The sequence below is a fragment of the Telopea speciosissima genome, chromosome 1 (assembly GCF_018873765.1).
Source record: "Telopea speciosissima isolate NSW1024214 ecotype Mountain lineage chromosome 1, Tspe_v1, whole genome shotgun sequence".
Taxonomy (NCBI): domain Eukaryota; kingdom Viridiplantae; phylum Streptophyta; class Magnoliopsida; order Proteales; family Proteaceae; genus Telopea; species Telopea speciosissima.
Window position 1 is genome coordinate 24,272,120 of NC_057916.1, and position 13,644 is coordinate 24,285,763.

Sequence of the window (13,644 nt, forward strand, 5' to 3'; positions counted from 1 at the left end):
AGTTTAATGTGGTGATTCTAACTATTAGATATAAGGGTAATGTCTGAATATGCCACGTGAAACTCACATTTGATCTGAACCACTGATAGGGAATGTTTCTATACCTTATATGTTTGGTTGCTCAAGTCAGCAATTTTCCTCCTATGCAACAGTCAGCAAGTAACTGATTGTATTGATTCAGTCCAATCAGAATAATCTAATTGTGCTTTAGGTTGGATAAAAGTTGTTGAGGGGTAGGGGGGTGTTTTTCCCGTCATGATGCCTAGTTTAGTATAACAATTCATTATTTGTCACATGATACATGGATTATACCACGATATACAGGACCAAACAATCTCATTTGGTACAATTTCAGCTTCAAATGAGTATAGGAAGTAGCCAAAAACAAAAGTTGCCATTTTGTATTTTATATTCATCTCCATTTGATGGTGTTTTAGTAATTTTACTAGAACTGTGAATCAAAGTTTAAGCAATTTTTTATTTAGGACTAAAATTTGGCCATTGAGATATATTTAGAATCCGATCATTTGGATAACCATTTATTAAAATATCCAAGCGCCAAATCCTCTCCATTGGTAACCCTTGCCGGTCTATAGACATCCCCTGCGGCCCACCTAATCTCTGTTATAGATGAAACTGACGTCTTAGCTTCACAGTTAATTCAGGTTAGTAACTGATACACATGACAAAAGTAATCATGAGGATTTCTAATATACTGGTGACAGGTTCCTCTTTAAACAACACATAATTAGAGTAAAAGAATTAGGCAAAAGGATCTCTGGTTGGATCACCCAGGATGGGTGGCATACCTAATAATGCCACATGGAAGGATGATGTGGCAATTATGACTAATGAACGTCAAGGGAATGGTATGTATTAGCCACATATCAAATTTTAGACACAAATTCAATCATTCTCCCTCCTATGTGATGGGATACCCTCCCTTTTACATCTTGTGCACCCTCTTGGCAGTCCCAGACCTTTCAATACTTTATTTACCACTTGGCCAACTCGGGTTGGCTAAAACCTGACATTTTAGCAAGGGACGTTGGAGCCTACCTGTCCACCAAATTTCAGGTTAAACCGTTACATAGCACAAATAAGTCCCAACCTTAGTTGGGTGGCCCAACCAGAGAACCAGTTAATTAGATGCAAAAGCCTACAAATAAACAAATAAAACAAATGAAGGATCAAAACTAAGATGCAGAAGCCTACAATTTTCTGTCCAAAACATAAAACAAATAGACAACTGTAACTGATCAACACAGGTAATGGAGGTAATGGAACCCACCCCCCCCCCCCCAAAAAAAAAAAAAAACCAAGATGATCATATCTGATTGTTTTACTGACAATTGTTATTTCCCATGAAATTTACTGATGGCCACCAAAAGGCTGTCAACAGAAGCACATACAACGACTCAACTTGACTGAACTCAGTTTTATCCCAACTAAATGGGGTCGGCTATATTGATCCTTACCCTCCAATCAGTTCTATTCAAAAGCTAGAATTGATTCAAGACCTAAGCTATGCATATCTTTCCTCACCACTTCTCCCAAAGTCATTTTAGGACTGCCCTGGCTCGTTTAGGTCCTTCAATCTGAATCAAATCGCTCTTCCGTACTGGAGCATCTAAAGGCCTTCATTGTACATGGCTATGCCACCTCAAACGACTTTCTTGCAGCTTATTATGTATCGAAGTACTCCCAAATCAGCTCTAATTTGCTCATTCCTTACTTTATCCTTCCTAGTTTTACTCATAGTTTAAGATCTCGTGATATATCGGTATCTCGGGCTTGTCGAGATGGCCGAAATATAACCGAAATATGGTATTTTTTCTGCCATATTTCGACAATCCATCTCGGTGGGTTTTTGGCCATATTAAGGCCTGATACTTCATGTACACCCTTATTTAGGCCAAATAAACACATTTAAATCTTCATATTGTAAAAAAATGAACTCAAAGTGGTGTTTTGGGTATGCACTCTTGATTGACAGTATACGGTCGCCAACCTTGATGTATAAATAGTTAAATACACATTGTTTAAGTACTAAAAGACATAATAAGAATTTTAAACAAAGTAATGAAACAAAAATAAAGTCAAATGTAGCCTTTAGTTTAAACTTTAAAGTTAAACTCATAAAGTAAGAAGTGCATAAGTTCATAAGTCATAACTCATAAGCTCCATAACAGTCAATAGTCCAATACTCAATACAAAAAGTATTTCTACGAAATTTACCGAAATTTTGGTAAATTTCGACGATATATTGCGAAATTTTGAACCATGGTTTTACTACACATCCATCTCAGCATCCTTATTTCAGCTACACTGAGTTTTATCTATGTGATGTTTCTTAACAGCCCAACATTCCGCCCTACATCGTAGCCGGTCGTATGACTGTCCTATAAAACAGAAGCACATACTTAAGCAAAATGAACCTCCATTAGGTTTACTATTAGAACCTTAGCTCTAAAAGCCTATCATCTATTGGGGCCACTCCTAGATTAACATGAATTTGTCCATTTTTTATTTTACCTTTTGATTTTGCCACTCATCCATCTCAACTACCTCATATCGGCATCACTTATTTTATTTATAGTCAGTTTCTTTTAATCACTTATTTTATTTATGTGTAGTTTCTATATTTCCCAACATTAAGCTCCATATGGCATCTTGATTGTTAGTGAAATGTATTGACACAACACTCCAAAGCACCTCTGCATCTCATCCACTCCGCTCTAATTCTATGTGTAAAAGACATAATAAGAATTTTAAACAAAGTAATGAAACAAAAATAAAGTCAAATGTAGCCTTTAGTTTAAACTTTAAAGTTAAACTCATAAAGTAAGAAGTGCATAAGTTCATAAGTCATAACTCATAAGCTCCATAACAGTCAATAGTCCAATACTCAATACACAAAGTATTTCTACGAAATTTACCGAAATTTTGGTAAATTTCGACGATATATTGCGAAATTTTGAACCATGGTTTTACTACACATCCATCTCAGCATCCTTATTTCAGCTACACTGAGTTTTATCTATGTGATGTTTCTTAACAGCCCAACATTCCGCCCTACATCGTAGCCGGTCGTATGACTGTCCTATAAAACAGAAGCACATACTTAAGCAAAATGAACCTCCATTAGGTTTACTATTAGAACCTTAGCTCTAAAAGCCTATCATCTATTGGGGCCACTCCTAGATTAACATGAATTTGTCCATTTTTTATTTTACCTTTTGATTTTGCCACTCATCCATCTCAACTACCTCATATCGGCATCACTTATTTTATTTATAGTCAGTTTCTTTTAATCACTTATTTTATTTATGTGTAGTTTCTATATTTCCCAACATTAAGCTCCATATGGCATCTTGATTGTTAGTGAAATGTATTGACACAACACTCCAAAGCACCTCTGCATCTCATCCACTCCGCTCTAATTCTATGTGTAATGTCTTCAATTTCTCCTTTATATATGATTAAATGTAAGTGTCGAAAATTATCACTTTGAAGTATTTCCCTACCATCAATCCTAGGTCGTGGGCCTCGTGGCATTACCAAGTTCTCTTTTATTTCCTCCAACAAGAAGTTTCTTTTAAGCTGTCCATGGAGCAATAAAGAGGGATCTTGCCATCAGATTCTCCAATGGACACTCCCCAATTTTTTCTAAACTACAAGCGACAGTTAGTGCAATTCCAGAAAGACCACTACCCCCCCCCCCCTCTTTCTGTTGTCACTTCCAGAACTTGGAATTCTAAAACAAACACAAGATGCAATCATTTACCTCATGCTGGAGGTTATTCCAGACATTTGAACCTCCTATGACATTTGACAAGAGGTTTGAAGAAGTCATGGGGTTAGGTCTTCCATGCTGCAAACTGTTACAGTCACCAATTCCTTGGTTGGGGAGTATAGCAGTGACTCGCATAATCTCTGTCAACATAAAAGGGTCTTGAAAACATATGAAGCATTCTTTTTTTTTTTTCAGTAAATAAGAAATAAAAAATAAAAAAAAACAGCTTTGAACAAGCAAAAGTAATAAAATTTTAAAAAAGGGTAAGGAGTTATTGAAGTTCCCTACAAGGCCATCCAAACTAGTTAACCAAATAAAGCAAGGCTAAAACTGCATTTGCAAATGTCCTACTCCTCCAATTCGAGGAAGGATTGGTTCCGTTGATTCCAATTGTCAATAGTGCTACTGAAACAATTCACAATCACAAACTTATGAAGAGTAGAAAGGGTTCAATTAGAACAGTCCAAACTTTGAATATGTGTGAATTCCAGGTTCTGAAATAAGCAAAAGCCAGAAATAGTTACAGCTCTAGATGGATGATTCTTGTAGCTTTAGAGGATCACTTGACCCTAATGTCATGAGTCTCATGACCATAGATTCTTCTAACCCACAGTGAACTTGTATTCTACCTTTGTATGCATTCCAGATCCTAAATCAACTCTACTGCTGCTTAATGCTTCTGACAGTAATTGTTATGCACAACCATGAGTTGAAAGTTTTTACTATTCGCTGCTATAAATCTTTAGTTACTCTCCTTTGACTCAAACTTTCAAAAGCTTGCAATAACTAACATATAACAATCCAGTCCGCATCCAAAATGACCATATTGGTGCCATCCTAGCTAAGTCTTTCATACTACTACTTTGTAGTTTGTACTATCTGTTACTACTTCGTATTCTTTTTTAGGTAGAGATGTTGATATCACTTCCATTGCCAGCAATACACTACTCCAGAGCAAAACAAACCTTGAAATCAAAAGCTTCTAAATAACAACTTATTGCAGGATCTTATTAATTCTGCAGTCACATTTATGCCCATAAAGAAAAGAAAATGAGTAGCAATACAAGCATATGAGAACAGTCAAAACAAGCAGCAAGATTAGTGAGGATGAAGCATACCAAACCAATCTAATTTTCACTTTCTAGCCACACAGTAACAGCATTCTTGGACCGAATAATTGCAGTTAATCAAAACAAAACACCAAAGATTGATATAGCCAATAGTAATGAGAAAACATAGATCCAAAACCAACTGGAAGAATCTGTAATATCTATAAAAATACCAAATTCAAAAGTTGGGTACATATTGGAAGAACCTGTTGTAAAGGTAAAATCGCCGATGCTCTGGTTTGACAAATAGGGAACCAAAAGATGCGCCTAATTCAATAACACCCAAATCTCCTATGACATTTGGCATGGGTTTGAAGAAGTCATGGGGTTAGGTCTTGCAAACTGTTATAGTCACAAATTTTTGGTTGGGAGCTTTTCACTTAACTTAGTAATCTGTGTTAAAATAAAAAGTTCTTGAAAATGAGCTATCATCTTATGTTTTCAAGACCCTATTATGTTGATAGAGATTATGCTAGTCACTGTTATGCTCCCCCAACCAAGGAATTGGTGATTATAACAGTTTGCAGCATGGAAGAGCTAATCCCATAACTTCTTCAAACCCATAGGAGATTTAGGTATTCTTGAATTACGGGCATCTTTGTTCCCTTGTCAGACCTGTGGGCAGAGCATCAGGCGATTTTACCTTAACTTCGATAACTGGATGGATGGAGGAGGACAGTCCCCTTCTGCGCCTTCTCATCTTGACTTTGATTTTGATCTTGAAGTCTTGATTCTTGAACCCTTTTATGGTGAAAGTGGATGGGGAAGATTGAAGAGAGACACCATCAATCTAGAATCATCGGTCTTCATCTTCTTCCACTGCCCCCTGAGTGTTTTAGCTGTTGGCCTTAATCTATAAGCAGGAAAAGTTAGAACCAACTTAACCGGATAATTGGCTTGGTTACTATTTCTTTAGGTTATGTTTGGAAGCCCAACAAAAAAAAAAACAATTCAAAGTTTTTTAAATTTGAAGAGAAATAGACACATAAGTTAATAATTATGTTATCATGATTTTCGTTTCTTATGATTCTGTTTCTTTGCTTTTGGTGTCTTTGTATTTGTATGTGATAAGAAATGTGAATAATGTGATTGAATTGAAAAACCTTCAGTCTTTGTATGTGATGAGAACATGTGAATAATGTGATTGAATTGAACAACCTTTTACCAACATTATAGTTCTATTGCATCAAAGAACATTGTAGCTCTCTCTCTCTCTTTTGGACTCTTCTACCAACATTGTAGCTCCAAACAGTTTTCATATAGATTTAGAATGAATCCACATGATAGACTCAGAGTAATTAAATAGTTTTTAGGGAGAATCAAGACACCGAATCAGGGTAACCAAACAATTATTCAAGAAGATTTACGTTACGAAATTAGGGTAACTAAACAATTAAATTTCAAAGATACAAATCCACGAAACTGATTTCATGAAATATGATCCGAATCGAATCTAATTCGTCAAAATAACTGAACCAAACACTTCCTAAGGAGGTTCTTACTTATATCCTAAGGTTACCCATCTCCAAGGCATAATTTTTCTTTAACACTCTTAAAGACCTCTTTGATCCCAAGGGGATACGGAATAATAACAAAAAAAATGGAGGTAGATTCCATCAAGTAATTCTAAATCAAGAATGTGATGGATTTCCAATTATCTTGGTGGCCTTCATTATGTCCTCTAGAGTAATTGGTAGGGTTTTGGTAAGCCTTTAAGTCGGAAAAAGGCAAGATAAGGTCAATGCATGAAAGACTCAAGAGTCCAAAAATCTGCAAATACCCATAATCCGTTGCAGGATTTTCATATCCCATCAAGCAATGAAGCTTGGTCGGCACCGGCTCCTGGTATCGAAGTTGCCGGTCCGAGCAAACTTATTTGGCTGACTTTGATTTACCAAAGGTGTTTGGGCCCGGTTCAAGTGTGACCCTAAACCAACAAACCTAGTTTGACAGATTGATCTTGGTCGGCACCGGTTTCATAATTTTTTTGTTTTTAAATTTAAATTTACGAGGCCACATATCCACCATGGCACCATGCATTGGGCACATGGATGTTTAAGGGAATCAACCGGATGGATCGAACCGACTAATCCGGATCGGATCGCTCCACTTGGCCCAATCCACTCCACCCCAATTTAGAATGGTACGAATCGGGACGACTCCGATTCAAATCAGGCGTTTCTGATTACCAATCCGATCGAATCGGTTTCGATTCCGATTATTTAATCCCTGGCTCATACCACAAGAAAGTCTACGGTGTGGTAAAACAGCAAAATCTCCAGTAGTCCTTTCTCCAATTATCTCTGCGGTAGCATCTGTTCTGCAAAATGGGGCTTTTCTGGTTGGAAGCTGTTCTTCCGCTAGGAATCATTGCTGGAATGCTCTGTGTGGCTGGAAATGTTCAGTATTACATCCACAAAGCTGCTCATGGCAGGGTAAAGATGATATCAACTTTCCTCTAATCGTTAATAATCGGATTTTAGTTATACTTTTATTTTCGTAACGTTTTCTCTGCGAGATCTTGCAGCCGAAGCACATCGGTAACGATGTCTGGGACGTGGCCATGGAGAGAAGGGACAAGAAGCTCATGGAGATGTTCTCTTCAGCCCAAAATTAGGTCAGATTTTGTTTATGGCTTCTTCTAAAGTTTCATTTTGGTCGATTATTTCTGTTGGTTTTTCCTCTTCCCAACCCAGCTGTTTCCTTCCGCTAAGTTTAGAATAGGGTTTTCGACGGTCCATTGTAATACTAATTGGATTTTCGATGATCCATTGTATTACTAATTGGGTTTCCGAAGAGACGCGAGAATATGTTTTAGATATTGGAATTCGATAAAATTCGTCTTCGTTTGGATGGTGTACCGCTAATCTTTGGTACATAGATACGTTTTTTCATTGAAATTTAATTTTTCAATTTAGTTCCTTTTGGGTTTCTATCTGGGTGTTTTTCCAAGGCCCGTTTTAATGGTCCAATTGTTCACGCGGGATCTTGATAGATTTCTTCTTATTGTGCTTCCCAACCGTAGTTTCAGTTTTTCCGTTGATTTGAAACATAGAATTTTCGCTTCCTATCAAATTCCATTTGGATGGAGTAGAATTCAATCTTGTGGAGTGCAGATACTCCGTTCTCAGTTAGTGCAAGTATCTGTACTTTTCAAACACCTAAGGACCTGAAGTAGCAGTCCTGCACCGTTACCTGCTTCTCATACTTCAAAATCTTCTCTTGCTTGAACTGTCGATGTATAATAATGTTTTCATCAAGTACTCTTTCTGGATTTTCCGTTATTTCATTTAACAGAGGCCCTCATATTCTTCTGCATTAGCAGTTCCTTTACTTGTTAATGAATCTAATTGTTGGGCTATAATCTCTGTTGGTTCCCTTTCAAATGCTTGAAACGGTCCCATATACTTCGAAGATTAATAAGGCAACTACATGTTTTATGGAATCTGATCTTTGTATCAGTTTTATATTTTAGGCAGTAGATGGTATCTCCTCTTTTCTAGTGATGAACGATAGTATGACAATGTTGGGGATTTAACATCTTCAAATGTTATTGCATCCAGTTCTCTTCCCGTTGATTTTTATAAGTCTGATCCATCTAGAGCTCAGTTCCAGGTCAACTGGTGACAAAGGAGAGTATGATAGTGTTGGGGATTTCACATCTTCTAGTGTTATTGCCTAGTCATCTCCCCCTTGATTTTTGAAGTCTGATCCATTTAAAGCTCATTTCAGGTATCCACTTAGCTTCCTGAATCCTGGTTAGAGGATGTCAACCTATTCTCTGGGTTGATGCTGTTTTGAGATTAGTAAGACTTATAAGACAAATTAAGTATTATTGGTGTGATCATTGATAGTGAAATTGATATAACGTAAAATAAGTTGGGAATAATCTAGGCTTATTACTGTTTTAGCCTTGGGGAAAAAATCATGATGTTGGAACTGTTAAAATTCTTTGACTGTTGAGTTCTTTTTCATATGATCCCCCCCCCTCCCGGTGAAGGAAAAACTATTTGATTCGAGTTTTTTTTTGCATCAATCTGTCTGATATTGTTACCCCTTTAAACCTTGTGGGGCCCACTGATTAGAAGAAGATTACCTGGGGGGGGGGGGGAGGGGGGAAGGGGTAGGAGTTCAAAGTTTGAACAAAAGAGCTGTTGATCTGTGCCTATTTACAGTTCTATTCCATTGAAATATGAGGTCCAAGTTCAACATTTGTTTTAGTTTAATATTTCTAGAAGAATATGAAACATTCTTTTAATTAGTTTCTTGTTGCTACAGAAATGTTGTATAATTTGTGAAACATGGTTAACACAATCACATAAACTTAATTTATGATTAAAATATTATGTGTCACCACTGTTTCAGACCGCTTCCTCCATGTTTCTAAACGAACATAGAGACACAAAATGAAAATGTGTGGAAACTGACCTTTTTCTTGTTTTAGGAAAGACTTGAGATTTTTGGTTTAATTTGGAAAAAAAAAAAATAGAATATAGTGAGCAGAGGATAGTTTTTGGTGTCGGTTCCATTGTTTGAAATGGTGTTTGTTTGAGCAGTTTCTAAACTACAAACAACCTAGAAGATGATTTATTGACAGTAGTATAGAAGGTATTATTATTTGGCATCTTCATTTTCTCATCCATGACAAATATTATAGCCAAAGTATGAATTAAGCTTATGATATTATGTGGTAATGCAGGAGTGTTGTCATTGGAATCGTTTGATCGTTTGGAAGGGAATAAAGTGCACATGTTATCTGCAGGAACTGCTGAACGGTTGTTTCAATTGCACCTACGATAAACTTTCCATTTCCTTTTATATTTCATGTGGTATGAATATGCTTTACTTTTATAAAATCTCTAGGAGTTCTGTTTGTTGTGCCCCAAATGCAAGTACTAAGGTTTCTAGATCGTTTAGTCACTTTCCATGCTGGCCTTCCGAGTGTTGTTACCTTTTTAATTAGGATTTTTTTAATTTTTCTGAGTTTCTGAGACTTGTTTCATACTCCAAAATATAACTTGGTCATAATTTTTGTCACTCAATAATTATTCCCTTTTACAGGTATCGAGAATAGTGGCAAATTAGGAAACCGACCCTTTTCATCAATCATCATTAAACTTCATCCACAGCCTTCATACTTTACTCGACAACAACCCTAATTTCAATTCTCCATTGCAGCCTTATAATCCCTAACCCTAATTCTGCCCTAGTTTATCTATGCTGTCCATTCTGTCCCATTCGGCCAGCATAGTTAAAAACTCTGATTTACCTGGCTCCTAGTAGGTCTCCTACCTATCTAGGACTACATTACTCGCCCATAGTTGTCTTCTTCTTAGGAGAAGTCGGTTTCGGTTAGTAAACCATGGATTAGTGGTTCTTCTATGGCACCTACACCACTGGTTCATCCTTCCCACTTAGCCGAGGTTCAGACAAACCTTAGTCTCCACCCTGACATGGATATGACAGGACTTCGGTGAAGTGAAGGTAGCAACTATTCAACGTTTCACGTGCAAGGAGTACAAACATATGTTTGCTGAATGCCCTAACCGGTTGGTAGCTTACATAAACAAAGACAATTTCATACCATTTGCATTGGAAGAGTAACGGAAGACAGGGACAGTAAATTTGGAGGTGGAGTGTGAGCGTGAGCCTACTGAAATCGATGACGGTGTGATTCAATAGTGGTATGTTATTCGTCCTCTCTTGACTACACATAAGGTTCCTGACGAGGAAGAGTGGTTTCGTAATATCTTGCAGACCAGGGTGCGATGCAATGACAACTTGTGTACTATGGTGATTAACCCCATTAGTTGCACCAACGTCGTCACTGAAGATGATATTAGCAAGTTTGATTTGAAGATGGAACCTCATTCGAATCCCTATAAGGTTACGTTAGTGAACAACACAAATCTCAAGATTAATGAAAGGTGTTTGCTCACCTGTTGCATTGGTGGATTGATTGATTAGGTGCACTATGATTTCCTCCCTCTAAAAGTCCGCCACATTCTTTTGGGACGTCCATGGTTGTATAATAAGAAAGCTAAGCATTGTGTTTATGAGAATACACATTCTTTTCAGAATGGTGGGCTTGAGATGGAGTTTCTTCCGACGAAGGATCTTTTGTCTATCAACAATCAAGCGGACTGTTGGTACATTTCTCCTCCGATGAGTTGACTCAGAAGGCATTCTTAGACCTCATCCAAACTTGACAGAGTCGAGTTCTTTTCAGAGGACGTGGGCTGATGCAGTTGCTCTAGCCTGGCTAGACAAACATGACCCACTTTGGAGGCTGATGCAGTGAAGACGCTCCATGGCCAAGAATGGGAGGGGAGTTTAGTCCCACATCGATCGGGTAGTGTGCAGCAATTTGTCTTATGACCTTGGAAGGGCCTCTCCATCCTGATCTCTGGCTTTTGGGTTGGACGTCTTTAAGTGGTATCAAAGCGGGTTGTTTGTGCACCGGCCATGTTGGGGCCCATGGCCCAAAACTGAGGGGATTTGATGCAGTGAATGTGCTCCATGGCAGGAATGGGAGGGGAGTTTAGTCCCACATTGGTCAAGTAGTGTGCGTTAGTTTGGCTTATGACCTTGAAAGGGCCTCTCCACCCTGAAGCTTGGGTTTTTGGGTTGGACGTCATTAGAAGCCCAAACCAAGAATCGGTCCAACTGGGGTTTTTTGGTCCACCAAGGTTGAAAGTAGCCAAGTTATTTGTTTAGTCTTTTATTTGTTTGAGTTGGATATGTAGGAATAGGGTACTTAGTTTTAGAGTTGGTTTGCAAGTTATTTTCAGTTTTAGAGTATAGTTAAGAGTCTTAGTTTTACATCTTTAAATATGGGCATTGCTTGTAACCGGTGGACAGAATTGAATAGAAAAATATTGGGTTTTAATCTGTGTGAGTGTGTGGTTGTGTGCTTCCTCTTTCCCCCCTGCAACTCTGAGACTCATCTCAGAAATTCCCCTTCTCGTAACCGGCCCTCCACCAAGAAGAGAGATGGAAGCAGCATCAGCTGCTACTACGTCTGCCACCACCACCATCAAGAGAAGAAGAAGAAGAGAAGGAAGGGTACCTGCCTGGTGTAGCTGTTGCCTCTAGATTTGTCTGTGACATAATCTCTGCCTGGCATCAAATCCGATGAGTCATCCAAAATCGAGATGACTGGAAGAGGGAGGAAGAAGATGGATCTGCAGTGTTCTATTATTATTGTAGTGTTATTTTTATTTTTGTAAGTAAAGTATTTTCTTATTTACATATAAGTCTTTTAATATTTATAAGTAAAAGGGACCAAATTTCGCATTTTACACCAGAGGCGCCTTTTAAAATTAGAATTAAAAGAAGAAATTCTAAATATTTATACTTAACCCCCTCATTTAATATGTAATGCCCTAGTTGCCTATGAGACTCCTAAGCGACCTCTAATCGCTTAGCGTTGCTGTGACAACTATTATTACATTGTGTAAGTTGTCCATTTCAGTTTGCAGTGTAATGGAGAAGATTCAGCATGATTTTTTAAGTAATGAATGAAGATATGAGGGAAGAAGTTTCACATTCAAACCTTAAAATTCTGGAGTCATAGAGATACATTGCAGGACAATATTAGGTTGTTGCTTTGGAAATTGTCTTGGAGGTTTGAGAAAGAAATTTTGCTTTCTGGAGAAGGTTTATAGATTTCAAATTTGGAGTGATGGAAGGGATTCTTGAGAGGTGTCACCTTCAAGGATGGGAATGGGATTAGGCTTTTGTCAATGTTGGTTTATATGTACGTTATGATGTTTTTGGAGGAAAGGTGTGAGAACAGTTATCTTGAATGGTTTAGGATAGACTATCAAGAGTGGAGGTATTCATCTAAACTGCTGTGCTGATGAGATCCCTTAAAATTGAAACCTGCTGGCTGCTGGAACTCCATATTTAACTGTCTATATCTTCCTTCCCTTTTTTGATAGCCTTTATCCAAGGAATTGTAAGTTGTTGTGGGCCTTTAGATAGCTAATATTCATATTGTATGATAAGAAAAAATAAAAAGTAAAAGGAAAGAAGTTGGACGATCTTCCAAGATGTGGAATACTCTTGGTTGTGTGAACCCTTCTTGTTGAATGGATTGGCGTCTAAAGAGTCTACTGATATAGAAAGGGACGTATATGAGTTGTCTGGCTATTTTCTAGCTACATGCTCTTTTTCTTTAATAGCATTGTTAGTGTGTCCTTGTGCACAGTATTCTGGGGTTTTTTTGATAGTCATCTTCATTCATTCTTTGTAACAAAAGAAAAGGACTGGTGGGAGGAGCAATCTGTCATAAAACTGGCACCCATATGTTGACTCTTCTTGCTGATTATATGTTGGTGCCTAAGGCTCTACCTAATTACAAGGGAATGTTGGAAATTGAGTATTTTAGGAAGAAAAGATCAATAGCATAACAGAAAATATGAGCATATCAGGTGGTAGTTGGAAAGTGAAGTAAAATATTTCTTTAGGGAAATTTTTTTTCACGAAATATAAGGAATCCTGATGAAAATTAGATTCTACATTTTGTAATATTTGATTAACAGGATCATTGCTCATATTCGCTAAAAACTTTCTTTGTTTTTGTGTTACAACATTTTACATCAAACTAGATGGAGGCTAAGAGTTTCCTGACATTTACAAAGAGCAGAAACTTTTATGATGTTTCTCGCTACACACTTTATTCTTTCTATTTGTGGCTCCTTTTCTATTCCAGTGATCTGAAGGATTAGGTTTTAA

At 37.5% G+C, this 13,644-nt stretch overlaps 1 protein-coding gene across 1 annotated transcript; it reads left to right on the forward strand.

The window, feature by feature from the left end:
* Nucleotides 1-7,172: 7,172 nt before the first annotated feature.
* On the forward strand, nt 7,173-9,808 carry LOC122659169 (NADH dehydrogenase [ubiquinone] 1 alpha subcomplex subunit 1). The gene is made up of 3 exons (XM_043854313.1): nt 7,173-7,340; nt 7,433-7,522; nt 9,605-9,808. Exons 1-2 carry the CDS (start codon nt 7,233-7,235, stop codon nt 7,520-7,522), a joined length of 198 nt encoding a protein of 65 aa, XP_043710248.1. The 5' UTR covers nt 7,173-7,232; the 3' UTR covers nt 9,605-9,808.
* The last annotated feature ends 3,836 nt before the right edge of the window (nt 9,809-13,644 follow it).

Excerpts from the sequence above, each read along its gene's own strand:
- LOC122659169 (XM_043854313.1), top strand. The coding sequence starts at position 7,233 with ATGGGGCTTTTCTGGTTGGAAGCTGTTCTTCCGCTAGGAATCATTGCT. Across the intron at positions 7,341-7,432 it reads ACAAAGCTGCTCATGGCAGG|CCGAAGCACATCGGTAACGA; the intron begins GTAAAGATGATA and ends GAGATCTTGCAG.